The sequence below is a fragment of the Oryctolagus cuniculus genome, chromosome 4 (genome assembly GCF_051225735.1).
Source record: "Oryctolagus cuniculus isolate XC-2025 breed Fujian yellow rabbit chromosome 4, ASM5122573v1, whole genome shotgun sequence".
NCBI classification, from domain to species: domain Eukaryota; kingdom Metazoa; phylum Chordata; class Mammalia; order Lagomorpha; family Leporidae; genus Oryctolagus; species Oryctolagus cuniculus.
Genome location: NC_142870.1, coordinates 170,024,109 through 170,045,419, shown reverse-complemented (window position 1 = coordinate 170,045,419; position 21,311 = coordinate 170,024,109). Strand labels below are relative to the sequence as shown.

The window sequence follows — 21,311 nt, the reverse complement described above, 5'->3', positions numbered from 1 at the left end:
TTTTCTCCATGAACTTTTTTTTTTTTTAAATGTGTTTGATGCGCCAGTGCTGTCGCTTAGTAGGTTAAGCCTCTGCCTGAGGCTACAGCATCCCATATGGGCGCCAGTTCTGGTCCCGGCTGCTCCACTTGTGATCCAGCTCCCTGCTGATGTACCTGGGAAAGCAGCAGACGTTGGCCCAAGTGCTTGGGTCCCTGCACCCATGTAGGAGACCCTCCTGGCTCCTAGCTTCGGTTTGGCCCAGCTCTTGCCATTGCAACCATTCTTGGAGTGAACCAGCCCTCTCTGTCTCTCCCTCTCTTTGTCTGTAACTCTGCCTCTCAAATAAATAAATAAATCTTTTTAAAAATTATTTGAAAAGCATTACAACAGAGAGGTGGAGAGAGAACACGAGATCTCCCGTCTGCTTGTTCAGCTCCCAAATGCCCACAGCAGCTGCCTGAGCCAGGTGAAAACCAGGAGCCACACTGGGTGGCAGGGACCCGGGTGCTTGAGCCATCACCTGCTGCCTCCCAGGGTGCACGTTAGCAGGAAGCTGGATTGGATGCAGGCATCCCAAGCAGTGGCCCAACCTGCTGCACCACAGTGCTTGCCCCCGCCCCCATGTTCTTTTCTTCTTCCTTCTAAACTGTACTTCGGGGGTAGGTGTTTGGCCTAGTGGTTAAGATGCCCACACTCTGCTTCAGACTTGCTGGATTCAGTACTTGGCTCCACTCCTGACTCTGTTTCTTACTAATGTAGATCCTGGGAGGCAGTAGTGATACCTCTTAGTTGTATTTCTGCCGCCCACATGGGAGACCTGGATTGAATTCGTGTATATTTGGGGAATGAACTAGTAGAAGGGACTCTCTTTCTTTCTCTATTAATAAATAAATTTAAAAAAATTTTTTAAACTTCCCTAGTGTACTTCAGATTTCAGTGTCTGGGAGGTTTTCAGATAACATCATCCTACACTGAGTTTTTCTCTTCTCCCCTCCCCTCCCCTCCCCTTCCCTCCCCTTCCCCCCCCTTCCCTTCCCTCCCCTTCCCTTCTTCTTCCCATCCTCCCTCCTTCCCTCCCTTTCTCTCTCTCTTTCCTTTCCTTTTCCTCCCTCCCTCCCTCTTCCTTTCTTCCTTCCTTCCTCTTCCTCTTCCTCTTCCCCTCCCCTCCCCTCCCCTCTCCTTTTCTTTCTGCCTGCCTACCTACCTACCTACCTACCTACCTACTTATTTATTCATCAATCAGAGTTACAGGGGGGCGGGAGACAGAGAGAGAAGTATCTTCCATCTGCTGGTTCCTCCCTAGATCGTTGTAACAGTTGGGCTGGGCCAGGGCCAGGCCAAAGCCAACACCCAGTAGCTTTTTCCAGATCTCCCACGTGGGTGGCAGGGGCCCAAGTAATTGGGCCATCTTCTGCTTTTCCCAAGCCATTACCAGGGAGCTGGATTGGAGCAACCAGGACAGGAACCAGCTCCCATATGGGAAGCCAGATTGCTGGTGGTAGCGTAACCTGCCGTGCCTCAACACCAGCCTCTGAATTTTTCTTTACTTCATAATTCTTACACCCCTAATTATTAATATTTTTTTGAGAGGCAGAGAGACGCAAGGGGGATATGAGGATGGGGGGAGACAGATAATTCCATCTGTGGGTTAGTTCCCCAATGTTTGCAAAGTCCGAGGCCACACTAAGGCCAGGAGCTGGGAACTTCATCCAGGTCTGCCGCAGGTGGGCGACAGTGATCCAGTTGAGGCATTACCTGCTATGTTTCAGGGTGTGCGTTAACAAGATCCTGGGAATTACTGGGAATAGAGCTGGGACTTTACCCTAGGCGCTCTGATATGTGATGTGGGTGTCCCAGATGATGTCTTGTCTGCAGGCCAAATGCCTGCCCCTGCCTTTAACTACTTAATAAATTACATCAGTTTGCTTGTGGTAGTGTTTCCAGTGTGTGTTTCCTAATTAGATAGCATACTGATCACACATTCTTTTTTGTGTAGTATTTCTCTTATTTTTTTGAAAGTTATTTAAAAGGCAGAGTTACAGAGAAAGAGGGAGATTTTCTTTTAATTTCTTACTCTTTCTGGTTATCTTTGTGCATTTACTGTTAGTCAAAAATTTTTTCATTTTGAACCATAAGTGCTTATTGTTATTAGTGAAACATGGTACAAGAGGTTTTTTTTTTTTTTATTATTTGAGAGAGCGTGAGCATGAGTTCCGATCTGCTGATCACTCCCAAGACGCCTGCAGTGGCTCTTGTCTGGGTCTGAAGCCAGAAGCTGGGAATTCACTCGAGGTCTCTCATGTAGGTGGCAGGAACACAACTACTTGAGCCTCACTGCTGCCTTCCAGGGTCTGCATTAATAGGAAGCTGGAGTCAGGCGCTGGAGCCAGGTATCTAACCCAGGTATTCCGATGTACGATGCAGATGCCTTAGCCACTAGGATAACTGCCTGCCTCTGTAGGAAAATTTTGTCAGAACGTTGATGCCATTTATTGAACACCCACACTAGATCCATTTACTGGGCCAATCTACTTTACGTATATGAAAGACTGTCCTCGTATCATTTCTGATTTGGGTAACAGCTTTGCATGATAGGTAATATATCTCTGTACTCTTTAAAGAAGTATAGAACTGGACTAAGAGTCCATGGTGAGCTTTCTTGTTTAGTCTTGTCATAGAGTCTAGACAGCCCCTTTAGGATCTTTTTTTGGTAAGCAGAAGGAATTATGTTTTAAAGATGTTTTGTACATAACTATAGATAATATGTATAACTCTAGTACATGTAACTTGAATGAGTGATAATATTTTGTTTGGCTGTACTTAGGCTGTTAACTATCATTGCAAGTTATTCATGTCTTGTATTAAAAATGAAGAAAGGTAGGGAAATTGAGTGTCATGTTGAGTTTTAGACGCTAATTCAGAAAGTATAGAACTTACTAATGTAATTCTTTTTATTTATTTGACAGATAGAGTTAGTGTGAGAGAGAGACAGAGAAAAAGGTCTTCCTTCCGTTGGTTCACCCCCAAAATAACTGCTATGGCCGGAGCTACGCTCATCCGAAGCCAGGAGCCAGGTGCAGGGTGCAGGGGCCCAAGCACTTGGGCCATCCTCCACTGCCTTCCCGGGCCACAGCAGAGAGCTGGACTGGAAGAGGAGCAATTGGGACTAGAACCCGGCACCCATATGGGATGCTGGCACCGCAGGCGGAGGATTAACCAAGTGAGCCACGGCGCCAGCTCCCAACTAATGTAATTCTTAAATATAAAATCTACATATTGACATACTGTGGACTGAGCATTCCCTAATCTAAAAATTCGAAATCTAAAAACTCTGGTATCTGAACTTAATGAGTATCATGTTGGTATTTCTGATTTTAGTTTTTCAGATTAGGGATGCTCAGCCAGTAAACTGTGTTCCAGAATCCTAAAAATTCCCAAATCTGAACCACTTCTGATCCCAAGCCAAGGAGTATTCCATCTTTAATATAAAATATTTTAATTTTCTTTTGTGACACATATATGAGCATACCTCAGAAAGCACATGGAAAATGAAATTAAACAGTTTTAAAGGGCTGGCCTTGTGGCATGGTGGGTTAAGCCTCCTGTGATGTTAGCATTCCATGTAGGTGCCTGTTTGAGTCCTGAGTGCCCCACTTCCAATCCAGTTCCCTGCTATGGGCCTGGGGAAGCAGTGGAAGTTGTCCCAAGTATTTGGACTCCCACACTCATGTGGGAGACCCAGATGAAGCTCCTGGCTTCAGCTGGCCCAGCTCTGGCTGTTGAGGTCATTTGGAGAGTGAACCAGCAGATGGAAGATTTCTCTCTCCCTCTCTGTCTCAGCCTGTTCCTGTAAATCTGCCTTTCAAATAAATAAATCTTTAAGAATAATAAAAAAGATTTTAAACAGATAGTTACAACCCAAAATGATACAGCAGAAAGAGAACTAGAGTAGTAAGGGTTCCAGGACATCAATTTTGAATTTTATATCATGCTTTGTATCTTGTGCAATGCTGGGAAAATAAAATATACTAATAGTTATGCTTTGACCTTCTTCTATGCTTCCTTGTCCAAACTCCAGTCTAATTTATTAATTTACTTGTTTAACATGTTCTTATAATGTAGACAAATACATCAGCATCAAATTACACGTACATTTATTTACACATACCTGTAAATAAACTAGAAAAATAGATTTTCTTGATCTCATTTGTTCTACTTTCCCTTGTTGAAACTAAACCAAGGCCTTCATTGCCCCAGAGCAAGCTCTGTAGTTGTAATGTCAAAAGAGAATTAAAAGAAGTGTGTTTGCTTTTAAACATGTGGGATATTAGTGAGATGGTAAGAGTTGGCACGTTCCTTTTTTCTTTTAAAGGTTTATTTATTTATTTGAGAGGCAGAGTTACAGACACAGGGAGAGACAGAGAGAAAGGTATTCCATCTGCTGGTTCACTCCGCAGATGGCCACAATGGCCAGAGCTGTGCCGATCCGAAGCCAGGAGCCAGGAGCTTCTTCCAGGTCTCCCACGGGGTGCAGGGGCCCAAGCACTTGGGCCATCTTCTGCTACCTTTCCAGGCCATAGCTGAGAGCTGAATGGGAAGTGGAGCAGGTGGGACTCAAACAAGTGCCCATGTGGGATGCTGGCCCCGCAGGCAAGGCTTAGCCCACTACACCACAGCGCCGGCCCGGCACATTCTGTGTGGAGTGCTTATTCTGTGCTCTTCACTCTGTGTTGTGCACAGAATTTTCAGTGATCCTTGGAGGTGAGTGTTGCTGCCCACATTTATGATTGAGGAAATAGACAAAACGTGGTTTTGTTCAAGGTCACACATCTAGTAAAACTGCCGTAGATGGTAGTGATTAGGGATTATAGGAAAGAATTTTGACTATAGTTTGCCCTGTAAACGGACTTTAGAACCTGTTCCCTCTGACTTCCCTTTCTGTCCTGTTGCTCATCAGTCCCTCCCCCACCGAATATTATTTGGTTGTGGTGCCTTGTTGATTTACAGTTACAGAAACCTTGATCATGAAAACTCTCCCAGGAATGGCCTCTAACCTGCCTTTTCTGTGCCAGACTTTAGGACAGGTTAGAGAAAAACCCCAGCCCGGGCACCTAGGGATTTTGTTTTTGTCAGTTATGTCATACATGTAAAATAATGCATATCACACATGTACAGTTCAAAGAGTAATTACAAAAACCAACTACAAAACTGACTATGCGCAAGTCAAGAAACTAGAACTCTCTGACAGTCCTTTAAATGTTCCTCTCTGCTTTTCCCCAGGACACCTTCCTTCTTCCAGCTGCAGTTACCTGTCGTGACTTTTGGCCTCCTCATCCTCTCACTTGTCTGTAGAGCTTGACCATCTGTATATTTCTATAAGTAGAATAATGTTTACTTTTGCCTGCTTTTTGAACATCATTGTAAGTGCTTATCAATCATCCTGTATGTATTTTGAAATTTAGCGGCTGGTGCTGTGGCGCAGTAGGTTAAAATGCCTGCCTGCAGCACCTGCATCCCATATGGTTGCTGGTTCAAGTCCCGGCTGCTCCACTTGCGATCCAGCTCCCTGTTAATGCACCTGGGAAAGCAGTAGAAGATGACCCAAGTGTTTGGGCCCCTGCACCCACGTGGGAGACTCAGAAGAAGCTCCTGGTTTCACATTGGCCCAGCTCTGGCCTTTGCTGCCATTTGGGGCATGAACCAGCAGAAGGAAGACCTCTCTTTGTCTCTCTCACTCTCTCTTTGTCTCTACTTCTCTCTCTAACTCTTTCCAATAAATAAAATAAATCTTTTTTTTAAATAAATTTAGTTTTGTTTTTTGATTGGACTCATGAATAAAGAACTTAAAGCTTTTAATTTCTTTACCTCATGACTTCACTTACGGAAATGATTGCTACTTAAAATTTTGTACAGCATAATTTCTTATGGAGATGAGATATAAGTATTTACTCTTCCCCTACCCCCTTCCCTTTCTTCAGTTATTGAAGCTTTAATAGACAGAATGGGAGATGCCAAAGACAAGGTTCGAGATGAAGCTCAAACACTGATATTGAAGTTGATGGATGAAGTAGCACCACCCATGGTAGGCCTACATTTTAGAATTCAGTGTTGCTCATTGGTGATAAACTCAGTAAAGATAGATGGTAATCACAAAAAACCTTTAAAACTTTTGGGGTGTGAAAGGTGAAATTTTAAACAATGAATTACTGCATATGCCTTAAAGATTGAACTATAAGTTAAAGTGTCAATATTTGACTTTCTTGGATTTTGCATTTTAGTTTTCTTATTTTCTACTCTGTAATGTTATTTTTTTAAAAAGTTGATTTATAGGATATTTCTGATTTTCCCTACCTGCAAATTCTAAAATATTTCATGAAAAAGCTTCTTTTGAAAATTATTGTTAAAACTGCAACTCTTGCAGAACTAGGTTAAAAATTTTTTTTAATTTTAACTGGTGTTTACCAATTATAATCAGGCATACAGTTTATGACACCACCCTGTTTTATGTATACAGTAGAAATAATTTGCCTTATATAGGAATTTTGGAATGGAATAAAAAAGAAATTGACATGTGGAGAGTAGTTCAAGTGGGAAGAAAAATCAAAATATATAATATGCATAGTGATAGCATGTGACTTTCAAGTGGAGCTTAAAAATGATAATAGTATGTGTGTTTTATAAAATGAAATCCAAAAAGTATTGGATGGTAAAAGTGAACTGTTTTCTCAAGTATTTTGTATTTCAGAAATAAATCCTTATTGATAGTAAAGTGGGTATTCTTTCACACTTATTTATTGATTTACATTTTAAGTTGTTTTTGGTTTTCTGTTATTACAAACAATACTATAAAGGACATCCTTGTACATACGTAATTGGGTATAAATACAAAGGTACTTCAAAAAGTTTGTGGAAAGTGGAATGAAAAAAAAATAAATTTATTTTGGTACAAGAAATTTCAAAATCCATGCATATAAGGGGTCATTAAAATGATTCATGGATATTTCATATTATGAAGAAAAAGTATTTGTGAATTTCAAAAAATTTTTATACTTTTAATTCCGTTTTCTTTGAATTTTTGAAGTATCTTTCTGCAAGTATTATATATAATAAACTTCCAGTGATGTTGTTACTGAGTCAAGTTATTCACATTTAATTTTTTAAGTCAACTTTTTCAAAAGAAAATTAATAGTAGGTAGCTAAAAAAATGACTTGCTCAAATATATTTCTGTTTTTGGGACCTGTATTAAAAGGAGAAAAGCCTTAGTTATACAGTGTTGAAAAAGACTTGTTCCATTGACAGTCTGTAATAGTTGCTAGGCAATGCTGGACCATTTAAATGTTTACTGGACTACTGGGCTTATAATGGTAGCATTGTTATTCAAGGTTTCTAATGCATAAAAAAAAATCCCTGTGTCCTTAGAAATTCTGTGTTGTTAAGGTTTTAGACATACCCATTCTGAGAATAATTGAAATCTGAAGTGAAGAAAAGCAAATAAAATATAAAAATGTGATTAAGATATAAGTAAGAGCAAATGCAGTATAAATTTGGCTTGGAAATATTTGTAAATACAGGTTGAGAGCATCCCTAATTTGAAAATTCAAAATCCTAAGTGCTCCCAAATCCAAAACTTTTGGAGGGTCAACATGATGCCACAGTAGAAAATTTCACACCTGATCTCACATGGTGAATTGCAATAAAAACACAGTGCACTCAAAATATCATATAACATTGCCTTCAGGCAAAGTAAATAAGATATATGTGAAACATAAATGAATTTTGTATTTAGGCTTGGTTTCCACCTCCAAGATACTTCATTATATATGTATAAATATTCCAAAATCTGGAAAATGCCTAAAACCTGAAGCAGTCTTGGTCCCAAGCATTTTGAATAAGGATATTCAGCCTGTAGTAGAGATAGACAATCTAATGAAAAAACTCGATTACTAGTAAGTTTGGCAATAAGGCTAGGTTAAGATAAAAGATTATAAATGCATCATTTAATTTTTCGTTACACATGTTTACTTTTCTTTCAAATAGTATGTATGGGGACTGTTGGCTTCTGGTTTTAAACACAAGAATTATCGATCTCGAGAAGGCGTGTGTCTGTGTCTTATTGAAACATTAAACACGTAAGTTTATGATTACTATAAGTAGACTTGCTTTTTATTTCTCCAAAATAATTTATTTCACAAAGTCAAGGAAAGCTATGGTGGTACAAATTTTAAATAGTTATTGATTTGCTGCACACACATTTTATATACCTTTACTCTTAATTGTGTATGTGATCTTCTTGTTAATTTTACAATTATCATTCAGTGATAAGAAGTTTTCCTTTCCTCTTTAGTATGTTAGTAGTAACCACTCAAAATAGATTGTCATAGAACTGATATACAGATAACTTAGCATCTATTTCTGTTATGGAGCCAACTTGAAATGGTTTGTAACTCAATAGTATTTCAGGTATTATTAACCACTTTGCCACCAGCTCTTTTTCCAGTTGGCCCTAGGCTTCCTGTAGAGCAGTATGAGTAGCTACCAAAATCGTGGACTAATAAGCCACTCCTTGCCATGCCCATATAGGAGCACTGGTTCAAGTCCCAGCTGCTCCACCTGTGATCCAGCTCCCTGCTAATGCACCTTGGAAAGCAGTGGATGATAGCCCGAGTGCTTGGGCACCTGACACCCACGTGGGAGACCTGGATGGAGATACAGGTTCCTGGCTTCCACCTGGTCTGGCCTTGGCTGTTGTGGCCATTTGGGGAGTAAACAAGTGGATAGAAGAACTGTTTCTTTGATTCTCCCCTTTTGTCTATCATTCTGTCTTTCAAGTACATAAAAATGAATGTTTGGGGGCCAGTGTTGTGGCGTAGTAGGCTAAGCCTCCACCTGCGGCTCTAGCATCCCTTATAGGTGCCGGTTCAAGTCCTGGCTGCTCTTGTTCTGATCCAGCTCTCTGCTTATGGCCTGGGAAAGCAGTGGAGGATGGCCCAAGTGCTTGGACACTGCACTGCATGGGAGACCTGGAGGAAGCTCCTGGCTCCTAGCTTTGGATTGGCCCAGCTCCAGCCGTGTAACCATTTGGGGAATGAACCAGTGGATGGAAGACCTTTCTCTCTGTCTGTAACTCTACCTCTCAAATAAATAAAATCTTTTAAAAATGTTTAAAGTTTGAAAAAAATCGTAAGCTGATGAAACTTTCCCGGGTTGTTCAAGAGTCCTGTAGCGTTTTGCAGAGTTCTGAAAGCACGGCTGCCACAGAGCCAAGACTCTGGTCCGAGACGTGTAAATTGGGCCCTTGCTCTCCTGAGTTGCTCTCCAGGTTCTGTGCAGTGTGGTACCTGCTGTGTAGTAGTGAAAGCCTCTCCTGCCGTGCTCCTTCCCTTCCTTAACTGTGCTTTCATTTGTTTCCTTCTCCTGCTCTTGGTCCTCTCTGCCATCTAGAGCTTGTAAGTGCATTCAGGCTGCACAGCTTCCGTGGTTTTGGGCTCTCGTGTCATTTGTTTCAACCCATGACCTCATCAGAATGTTAATAAGCATAAAGAAAGACCTTTTAATTATCCCATTGGGATGCAAATTTATTTGAGACCCAGTCTAAAAAAATCATTATTTTAAAAATGAAAGTTCAGATTTTCTTAAGTAATTGATAGATTTTAGGTTTAAGAGTGCCATTGGTTGAACATTCTGCCCTGTTTTATCATTTGTTACAATTTTCATTCAGTCATGAGTTTATTCAGATTTGCATAGTACATTATTTAGAATTATTTTTTGCTTGTGTTTCATATCCTTCATGTTTTAATGATATGTGCTCATCCTCTCCACTGTGTGTGTTAGATTGATATTTATAAGAAGATACAAGTACATTTTGTTTGCTATTCTATTAAAGCTAAGTAATTCTTTTTTTTTCTTCAAATTATATTTAGTTTTGGGACTCAGCCGTTAGTCCTCAGCAAGTTGGTACCACATTTGTGTGTCCTGTTTGGAGATTCTAATAGTCAGGTAAGAATTTGTATTTGAGCATTTAGTAATTCTTTGGCTTCCCTTTCTTTTCTAGTGCTTTTATCCCACATTACATAAAGAAAGAAGGTAGAAAAGGGGTAGTGAAATCAAGATTTTTTACATCCTTTTTTATTTTTATTTTTTAAAGATTTATTTATTTTATTTGAAAGAGTTACACAGAGGAGAGGGAGAGAGAGAGAGAGAGGTGTCTTCCATCCGAATTGCTCCCCAATTGGCCGCAGTTGCCAGAGCTGCGCTGATCTGAAGCCAGGAGCCAGGAGCTTCTTCTGGGTCTCCCACGTGGGTGCAGGGGCCCAAGCACTTGGGCCATCTTCTACTGCTTTCCCAGGCCATAGCAGAGAGCTGGATCAGAAGTGGAGCAGCCGGCTCTTGAACCGGCAGTGCCCATATGGGATGCTGGTGCTTCAGACCAGGGCGTTAACCCGCTGCACCACAGCACTGGCCCCAGTACCTCCTTCTTAAAAAAATCCTCTAAAGTTAACTTTTAAAACCCTAATATTTGCCAAAGTTGTTTACATTTATTAGTTGTTTGGCTAGTATTACGGACAGATGAGACGTAATGGCTTGTTCTTATGTTTGAGAGATGAACAGAAACCTTTATTCCTTTTTTTTTTTTGACAGGCAGAGTGGACAGTGAGAGAGAGAGAGAGAGACAGAGAGAAAGGTCTTCCTTTTGCCGTTGGTTCACCCTCCAATGGCTGCCGCGGCTGACATGCTGCGGCCGGTGCACCGCGCTGATCCAAAGGCAGGAGCCAGGTGCTTCTCCTGGTCTCCCATGGGGTGCAGGGCCCAAGCACTTGGGCCATCCTCCACTGTCCTCCCTGGCCATAGCAGAGAGCTGGCCTGGAAGAGGAGCAACCGGGGCAGAATCCGTGCCCTGACCGGGACTAGAACCTGGTGTGCCTGCACCACAGGCGGAGGATTAGCCTATTGAGCCACGGCGCTGGCCCTTGTATTCCTTTTCATAACTGTCCTGTATGTTAATTGTGAAGACAGGTTTTCAGTTTCCTTTCTTTACTCCTGAATACTATTGCACAACCACTTTTTGCAGTAGTCATCATTCAGCTTAAAGGGAAATTTGCATCAGTGGTTTATCATTCAACGGAAACTTTACTGAGCTGTCTGCCCTATAGGCGTAATACAAGAATGTATTTCCTGTCCCTTCTGGTGAAGTTGAATCATGGCTGTAAGCTTTTTGGCAGAATTTAGCCATTTGGAGTGGTGCAGATTTACAGTTTTCTCTCCTTTCAGGTCCTCGCTGTCTTTGTAGAGGTTTGTGCTGACCCTCTGAAGGCTTAGAGAGTTTTTCTATCTCTCGAGTTGCTTTTTTGACAGTGAGCTGTGTAAGGGAATTAGAGCCATCTTTTAAATTCCTGTCTTCAGACCAGATTTTTAAAAAAATTTTAATTGTAGTGAAATAGACACGGCATAAATTTACCAGTCCAGCCGTTTTTAAGTGTACACGTCAGTGACATTAAGTATGTCCACAGTGTTTTGCAACCATCTCCACCATCCATCAGCCCAAAGTGAAACTGTACTCACTGGACAGTCCAGCTCGTCATTTCCTCCTTCTTAGTTCCCAGAAACCACCATCCTGCTCTTTGCCTTCATGATTTGGCTGCAGCAGGTACTACTCCAGAAGTAGAATCAAGGAGTATCTGTCCTCTCCTGTCTGGCTTACTCCCTGTAGCAGAGTGCCTCCAGGTTCATGCGTGTTACTAAGGGTCAGAACTGCTTTCTTTCTAAAGCTGAATAACATTCCGTTGTATGCATTTATACGCACATGTGACACGTTTTGTCCTTCAGTGCAACTGTGGGTGGATGTTTGGTTTGTTTCCACCTTTTGGCCATTGTGAATAATGTGCTCTGAACATAGGTGTGAAAATCTCTCTTCAGGTTCAGGCCATATTCTTTAAAGGCAGCTTTATTTTTGGGAAAATATATTAACTATGATAATTTGTATCAATGCATTTATTGACAGTTATCTATATAATCTTATTACAAAGAGATTTTTTTGTAAAGCCAAAGCAGTAACTTTTATTTATAGGTTTCTTAGACTTCTATAAAACCTCCTTTTACTAGATTTCTCCAGAGTTTTGTTGGCAAATCTTCTTGGTATTTTGCCATTGACATGCCATAATCTCCAAGAAGTTTAGAATGATTAAAGTCAACTTGGAACTTCAAATTCATCTGCTAGTATAATACTACTTTGAGATGAAATATTTAATTGTATATAAGTTTAGTAAAATTTCTAAATTCTTTGACAGGTGAGAGATGCTGCAATATTGGCTATAGTGGAGATTTATAGACATGTGGGAGAGAAAGTGAGGGTAGATCTTTATACAAGAGGAATTCCTTCTGCTAGGTAAGTCTTTTTGTTTATTTTTTCATCATTAATTTTAACATTTTTCATTGGTTTTACAAAGATTCAAATTTTTAAAATGTTCTTAAGGTTCAAAGACTTTATGACATGTGTATAAGTTATCACCATTTAAGGAGTTCTCTAAGATCGTATTAATTTGTTTTGTTCACTGATTATATATCCATTCATGACTTATTATTTAATATGTAAGTAAATACTATCCATTGATACCAGCTGGCAATAATTTGGACGATGCTTAAGCAAGGGTTTTATGAAACTTTAACTCATTCATTCAGTAACTGTTTTTTGAATGCCCTCTGTTGGAAGTGTCTGTGCAATTTACTGGGTAACAGGCAGCTTTACAAGAATCAAGTACTATTCTTAAAACTTCGTCAAATAAAAAGGAAATCAAGAATGTGGCATAGATCAGATTAATCAAGGTCCTGTTAATAAGCTCCATGTGTATCAAAACACTTAAGTTCAAAGGTACTTTTTTTTAACATCTCAGAGTTTATGATTTTATTGAATATATTCAAATTTTCCTTACTTTTTGTAATGAAATTTTAGTACCCATCTTAAGGAGATTCACTGAAAGGATTTTTTCCCTTTTTGTTATGGTATTTAGTGTTTGAAGTATCTCGTAAAGTAGATGAGATAATATAATGATCCTTCACGTTGTGGCCTATTTTGTATCTGTTATGCCCTGGATTACTTACTTTATTTTATATTATTTTGAAGCAAATCTAAGTCATCATAAAATTTTATCTGGGAATTTGTTGGTATATGCCTAAAAGATAAAACACATTTTTTTTTTTCTGTTACAACCACAAAACTGTCTGTCATGACACTTTTTTTTTCCTCCAAATAATTTTACAATATCAGCTTTCTAGTTAGGGTTCAAATTTTGAGTTATTTCATAAAAATTATTTGTGTGTTTTTAAAAAGGTTTATTAATTATTTGAAAGGCAGAACAATGAAGAGAGAGGGGGAGGAGAGAAAAAAAGAGAGAGGGATGTGTTCTATGGTTGGTCATACCCTCAAATGACTGTAACAGCCAGATCTGAGACAGGTTGAAACCAGGAGCCAGGAATTCCATCCTGGTCTCCCATATGGGTGCTAGGGGCCCAAGCACGTGGGCCATCTTCCATGGCCTTCCTGGGTTCATCAATACGGAACTAGAAGCTGTCTTAGAAGCAGAGTAACCAGGACCTGGGACTCCAAGTGGCACTCCAATTTGGGTTGCCGGTTTCACAAGTGGTGGCTTAACATGCTGCACCATAATGCCAGCCCCACTTGTATGTTTTGTTTTGTTTTTTAAAGGAAAGGTTTTATTTTCTGGGGGAGGGGGTGGGAGGGAGACCTGACTGGCTAGAGAGAGAGGGCAAGAGAGCTGTATGTGTTTTTATTCGTTTGTTTGAATCCAGATCCAAGTAAAGTCTGCATGTTACAGTTGATTGATGTATCTTGTAAGTTTAAAAAATTTTTTTAATTTATTTGAAAGAGAGAGAAATCTTCCATCTGCCAGTTGACTTCCCATATGTCTACAACAGCTGGGGCTGGGCCAGGTGGAAACCAGGAGCCAAGAACTCCGTGTAGGCCTTCCACCTGGTTGGCAGGAACCTAAGTATTTGTGCTGTCATCTGCTGCCTGCCAGACACATTAGCAGGAAGCTGGACTGGAAGCAGAGGCAGGGATGGAGCTGGATTGATCCCAGACACCCTGGTATGGGATGTGTGTGTCTTAAGGGGCTTAGCCTGCTGTGTCACAGTATGTGCCACTCTTGGCCATTTTTTTTTTTTTCAAAGATTTATTTTATTTATTTGAAAGACAGTTAGAGAGGTAGAAACAGAGAGAGAGGTCTTCCATTGCTGGTTTACTCCCCAGATGGCCGCAACAGCCGGAGCTGAGCCGATGTGAAGCCAGGAGCCAGGAACTTCTAGATCTCCCACGTGGTACAGGGTCCCAAGCACTTGGGCCATTTTCCGCTGCTTTCCTAGGCCATAGCAGAGAGCTGGATGGGAAGAGGAGCAGCCAGCACTAGAACCGGTGCCCATTTGGGATGCCAGCACTTCAGGCCAGAGCTTTAACCTGCTGGGCCACAGAGCCGGCCCCACTCTTGGCCATTTTTAAATTGAGTTGTTAATTTTCTTAATGTTCAATTTTAAGAATTCTTTGTATATTTTGCACAGCAGTACTTTATTAAATATATCCTTCTTAAATGCCCCCCCCCCCCCCCCCATTCTGTGACATGTTCTTATTTTTCTTACGGTGTCTTACAGGGCAAAGTTTTAAGATTGATGAGTCTAGCTTACCAGTTACTTCTATCATGGATCATGCTTTTGGTGTCATGTTTTAAGAAGCTATTGCCAAACCCAGGGTCAACTAGGTTTTCTCCTTCATTATTTTATGTGAATCTTAAGTTTGTGCTTTACATTTAGTTCTGTGATCCATTTTGAGCTAATTTTTGTGAAGAATACAAGATCTGTATCTACATTTATTTTTGTATGCGGATGTCTAGTTTTCCTACTCCTATTAGTTGAAAAGACTATTATCTTTTTATTGGATTGCCTTTACTCCATTTCCAAAGATCATTGATTGTACTTATATGGGTCTATTAGTTTATTTATTTATTTATTTTCGTTTTATTTGAGAAAGAGATCTTCCATCTACTGATTCACTCCCTAGTGCTGGGTCAGTCTGAAGCTGGGAACCAGGAATTCAATCAGGTCTTTGTGAGTGACAGGGACCCAGATACTGAGCCCTTGTTGGCTGCCTCCCAGGATAAGCATTAGCAGGAAGCTGGAATTGGAAGCAGAACTGGGACTAGAATCCAAAGCCAGGAGCTTCATCCATGTCTCTCACGCAAGTGCAGGGGCCCAAGCACTTGGGCCGTCTTCCACTGCTTTCCCAGGCCATAAGCCGAGAGCTGGATTGGAAGAGGTGCAGCCGGGACTAGAACCAGCGCCCGTATGGGATGCTGGCACCACAGATGGATGCTTAGCCTACTGTGCCACAGCGCCAGCCCCACATTCTGTTCTGAGTCTCTTTCTTCTTTGTTTTTCAGTTTTTAGAATTCTACTGAGATATCCTCAAGCTGAGAGATTTTTGTCCTTTGCAGTGTCCAGTCTACTAATAAGCTCATCCAAAGGCATTCTTCACTTCTGTTACTGTGTTTTTGATCTCTGCCAATTTTGAGGGAGACCATTTTTAGAATTTCTTTCTCTCTGCTTGCCTATGTTTAAAAAAATTTTTTTTTATTTGTAGCACACACACAGCACACAAGAGAAAGATCCTGCCCACTGGTCTATTATCCAAAAAGGCCACAATGGCGGGTCAGGGGAAAGCTCACCAAAGCTGAGTGTAGGAACTCAATTCAAGTCTTACGGGTGGCAATGGCCCAAGCACTTGGCCGTCTTCCACTGCTTTCCCAAACGCATTAGCAAGGAGCTGGATCGAATGTGGAGCAGCTGAGACTCCAGCCGGCCCCTGGGGGCAGTTGTAGTACAATACTGCCCCTCCCCCCATAATATTGTGTGTTTGTGTGTGTGTGTGTTTACAAAAATCTATATATGGGTGTTAGCACATCTATATAATGGAATATTATTCTGCCATAAATAAGGATGCTCACAACATGCATGCATCTTGAAAATAAATCAAACACAAAAGTTGCCTATTATATGGTTCTATTTGTGTGAAATGGCCAAATGGCAACTCTTAGACTGGTAGAAACAGGAAGCTGATTAGTGTGGTTGCCTAGACCTAGGGGAAGGGGAAATGAGGAAGAACTCGTAGTGTACACTCTTGGGGAATGATAAAGTATTCTAGAACTGTCTGTGATGGTAGTTGTACAACTCTGGATATACTGAAAACCATTGTGCACTTCACAGGGGTAAATTGTGTTTTAAGTGAAGTCTCTCAATAAAGCTGTTACTGAGAAAATATAAGCTCTGAGATAACTAGTTGCAGTTTTCATAGTGTACTTGTGGCTTACTAGTCTTACTCTAAACTTATGAGTGGACTTGGGTTAGACTTCCTTTTCCAGTTCTGTCCTTAACCAATGAGTCAGAGCCTCCCTACAGCTTTCCTGTCTTTATCTTATCCTCCCACAGACCCTTCCTAGAGTTTTCCTGACCTCCTAAATTGTGCTTACCATCTTTTTTTCCCACATGCTAATCAGAGTATTTTACTGAACAGTGTTAGAAGTTGTATGAGCAGAAATCTGTAATCAATTACTTTACAACAGTCAGGCTGGTTTTAACTGTTTTTCTGAGAATGTAAGAATTGTACTTGAAGAAGTATAGGCTCATATTGAACAAGATGTATCTAAATTTTATAAAATGCTGTTATTTTTAATATGAAATATACATGAGTATATGTTGTAAACATGAATATAATTGATTATAAAAGCTTATATTTCTACTCAAATGCACTTGTGAAAAGGAATTACAGGGGCCAGCGCTGTGGCACAGTAGGTTAATCCTCCGCCTGTGGCACCAGCATCCCATGATGCTGGTTCTAGTCCCGGCTGCTCCACTTCTTCTTCTTTTTTTTTTTTTTTCTTTTTTTAATTTGACAGGGTTATAGACAGTGAGAGAGAGAGAGACAGAAAGAAAGGTCTTCCTTCCGTTGGTTCACTCCCCAAATGGCCGCCACGGCTGGCACTGTGCTGATCTAAAGCCAGGAACCAGGTGCCTCCTCCTGATCTCCATGCGGGTGCAGGGGCCCAAGTACTTGGGCCATCCTCCACTGCCCTCCTGGGCCACAGCAGAGAGCTGGACTGTAAGAGGAGCGACCAGGAATAGAACCCGGCACCCACATGGGATACTGGCGCCACAGGGAGGATTAACAAGTGAGACAAGGCGCCGACCAAGTCCCGGCTGCTTTGCTTCTAATACAGCTCTCTGCTGTGGCCTGGGAAGGCAGTGGAAGATGGCCCAAGTGTTTGGGCCCCTGCACCCACATGGGATACCGGGAAGAAGCTCCTGGCTCCTGGCTTCGGATCGGCACAGCTCCGGCTGTCGCGACCATTTGGGGAGTGAACCAATGGAAGGAAGACCTCTTTCTGTCTCTCCCTCTCACTGTCTGTTACTCTACCTCTCAAATAAATAAATAAAATTTTTTAAAAAAGGAAAAGGAATTACATCTTATCCATAAAATAATTTAGAACTTAAATAATGAAATAAAACATCCTTTGTTTGAAAATTTAATTACAGTGCCTCATATTAGCATTTTGTGTCCCAAAGGTTCTTAAAAGTTTTGAAAGGGAGACAACTCCATGATGCTGGCAGATTTTCTATTCTAAATTGTTTATATACTCATATTGATTCCAATCTCTTACTTTAGAAAACTATGACTCCTCCTAATCTATGATAATTAGAAAGTAAAACTTAGGTACTGTTAGCATATTATTTCATGATGAAGACAGTTTGCATATGAATATAATAAAGGCATAAAAAAGGTACAGTTAAGTGAATTCTTTCTATGGTAGAGTTTTTTTCCTTTGATCCCATTTGTATTTCCTCATTTCTTTTTATAATGAATGCCTATTACTTTCTTAGTAAGAAATGTTTTTAATTTTTTTTAAAGATTGATTTATTTATGAGAGAGAGCGAGCTTCCATCTCCTGGTTCTCTTCCCCAAATGACTGCAGCAGCCAGGACTGTGCCAATACAAAGCCAGGAGTCTGGAGCTTCTTCCTGGTCTCCCATGTGGGTGCAGGGGCCCAAGGATCTGAGCCATCTTCTGCTGCTTTCCCAGGCCAGAGCAGAGAGCTGGATTGGAAGTGGAACAGCTAGGACTCGTGCCCATACGGGAATCTGACACTGCAGGCAGCAGCTTTACCTGCTACACCACAACACCGGCCCCTGTTTTTAACTTTCAAAAAGTGATAATAGATGTATAGAAAGAGAAATTATCTTAAATATAAAGTGAGACATAACAGAGGAATTCATATTGCATGAAAATAGGTCAGTAGCAAAAACAGATTATCAGCATCACTTTCAATTCTGATGTTTTACATTTCACTATTTTTGTGTTTGCCCTGAGGTTCCTCAGCATGACTTTTGGGCTTTCTAAAGATGTCTTGGTGACTAAATGGATTTTTTATAATTTTATTTATTTATTTACTTATTTATTTATTTTTAATTTTTTTGACAGGCAGAGTGGACAGTGAGAGAGAGAGACAGAGAGAAAGGTCTTCCTTTTTGCCATTGGTTCACCCTCCACTGGCCGCTGCGGCCAGCGCACCGCACTGATCTGAAGCCAGGAGCCAGGTGCTTCTCCTGGTCTCCCATGGGGTGCAGGGCCCAAGCACTTGGGCCATCCTCCACTGCACTCCCTGGCCACAGCACAGAGCTGGCCTGGAAGAGGGGCAACTGGGACAGAATCCGGCGCCCCGACCGGGACTAGAACCATGTGTGCCGGCGCCGCAAGGCGGAGGATTAGCCTAGTGAGCCGCGGTGCCGGCCGACTGAATGGATTTATTATAAGACTGGAACTAGAATATTTTTGATGAGTTTGTAAAATAATTTTATGATGAAACATGGGAACATTCTTTGTGTGAAAGTTGTTTCACAAACTTACCTGCCAAGTATGTAGTCTGGCCTGTGTTTCATACAGAAATGGCTTTTGGGTCTTCTTCCAGTGAGTTAGTTGTAAAAGAGAACTAACTGAACCCCTAAAATTGTTTTTTCTAAGGGAGCTGGTGAAGGAAATTGTGTCTGTTCATCTATATGTATAAACAAACAATTTATTCTTTATTCCCAGATTAAAAATGATCTTTGCCAAATTTGATGAAGTGCAAAATTCAGGTGGTATGATTTTGAGTGCCTGCAAAGGTAAGAATAATTATTCCTTTTCTCAAACATTTTTAAGATTATTTGGAAAAGGTTTAGACATTTAAATGTGTTTTTAAGCCAGCTGTAATATCACTGATTCAGAAAAGTTGATTTTTTCATTTAAAAAGTTAGTTGGGATATAGCAAACCATTTACATTGTTTTGATTATTACCTGTCTTTGGACTTTTTGGAGTGAGTGAAAATTTAATGATGGGTCTACAGTGTAAAATGATATTGTTCATTTGCCTTATTTTTTGTCTTCTGTATTGAATGTATGATGACCGTGTTGCGTTCAACATTCCACAACATATGTGGCTTTTCTGTGCAGCGTGCTTGTCTTGCTTGGTTAATGGTGGGGTTGATGGGCTGCGCCCTCCTGTGTGTGGACCCTCAGTGGTGATGGTGACGCACAGGAGCTTCACTGGCACTGTCATCTTTGGCTCCTTCGGTGGAAAGAGACTGGGCTAGAATTCAGGGAGGTTGGCTTTGGTATCGGTGTTTATTCAGTTCTGTGGTTCCTTTCCTTTCTGTAGGGTTGATATTGAGTAACATTACTTAGACGTTAGCCTGTAAGTATTAACTAGTTAAATATGGGAAGAGTAGATTCTGTTTCCAGAGATAATACAGATGTTTCTTCCACTGGGAAAGTAGCCTCAAAGAGAGTGTTGAATTAGCTCGGTAATGTAATGATGTTGGAGAAAGAAAATTAATTTACGGGTTTGTAGTCAAGTAATAGGAGAGCTTGTTAGAAATATAATACATGTTTTTCCTCTAGGTTAAACCAAGACTAAGTTTTGTTGTGGTTGCAAGAAGTCAGAAAAGTTGATGTATGAAAGATTATGTCTATCTTATTCTACACTTAGTTCCATTAGCATAAATTGACTTCTCACCTTGGCTGCCACTGTTTCTCACTTCTCTGAATAGAAGGTGTTCAATACCTAGTCTTGATTTTCCTAGCAGTTACCTCTGTCATTTCTGTAGAAATCAAAAACAAGAAGAAGAAGGAGAGTTGTTAAAAATTCCTTGAACTGAGACTTGTGTGTTTTCATAATGTTCTCGTTTGTGTATTCCAGACTATATTTTGTTACAACTCTAAGGGGAAAGAGTGTAATGCATATTATAAAATTTAAGATGTTATTTGGATATGGTTTGTTTTGAAAGCAGTTGTTCTATTTTGTGAGATTGTTTCTGTTACCTTAAAAATGCAAGACTTTTTATCCTCCCTTTCCATTTCTTTTTCTCTTGCTTATCCCTCTAAAAGCAGGGATATTTGGGGTTTGAGCCTGGCATTTATTTTTCTTGGAGGGAGTCTCCAGAGACTGTGTTGGAGGTTATAATCTGGATATTGCAAGTGTGGTCAAATGTTCAAACTAAAAGCCTGTGACATACATATTGGGGCATAGAAATTGATCACAATTTGTTTTTCTTTTTTAAAGATTTATTTATTTGAAAGGTAGGGCTACAGAGAAAGAGAGATATCTTCCACCTGCTAGTTAATTCTCCAAATGGCCACAACAGCCAGGTCTGCGCCTGGATGAAGCCAGGAGCCAAAATGGCATTCTGGTCTCCCACATAGGTGGGGGCTCCAGGTACCTGGACCATCTTTTACTGCCTTCCCAGGCACATTAGCAGGAAGCTGGTTGAGAAGCAGAGTGGTCAGGACTTGACCAGCGCTCTGATATGGGATGCTGGCAGCTTAATTTTGTGCGCCACAAGTCTATCCCCTGGTTGTGACCCATCTGATGACAGTACAGCTGGCCGTCCATGTAAGTTGTTTCTGTATCTGCATATTCAACCAGCTGTTGATCAGAAATATTGTCAGGCCCACGATGGTTACTTTTGTACTAAAGTATGCAGGCTTCTTTTTTTTAAACTTGGCATTATTCTCTAAATAATACAGTATAACAACTATTTACATGGCATCTACTTTGTATTAAATGTTAATCTAAGGATGGTTTAAAATATAGGAGGATGTGCATAGCTGTAGGCAAATAGTGCATCATTATGTGTGAGATTTGAGTATGCACAGATTTTGGTATCCTGGATAAGCAGGGCTTCTGCAGCCAATCCCCTGCAGATACCTAAGGATGACTGGCTTGTGCCGTCACTGAAA

At 40.7% G+C, this 21,311-nt stretch overlaps 1 protein-coding gene across 46 annotated transcripts in view; it reads left to right on the top strand.

Moving 5' to 3' along the window:
- The window catches only part of CLASP2 (cytoplasmic linker associated protein 2), a 207,835-nt gene that overhangs the window by 31,232 nt on the left and 155,292 nt on the right, over positions 1 to 21,311 (top strand). For all 46 annotated transcript variants that reach the window (XM_051818589.3, XM_051818584.3, XM_089331273.1 and 43 more), the window contains exons 3-7: positions 5,961 to 6,064; positions 8,021 to 8,112; positions 9,904 to 9,979; positions 12,268 to 12,365; positions 19,128 to 19,198. In XM_051818589.3, the coding sequence (XP_051674549.1) occupies positions 5,961 to 6,064; positions 8,021 to 8,112; positions 9,904 to 9,979; positions 12,268 to 12,365; positions 19,128 to 19,198 (441 nt within the window). The remainder of the gene's footprint in view (positions 1 to 5,960; positions 6,065 to 8,020; positions 8,113 to 9,903; positions 9,980 to 12,267; positions 12,366 to 19,127; positions 19,199 to 21,311) is intronic.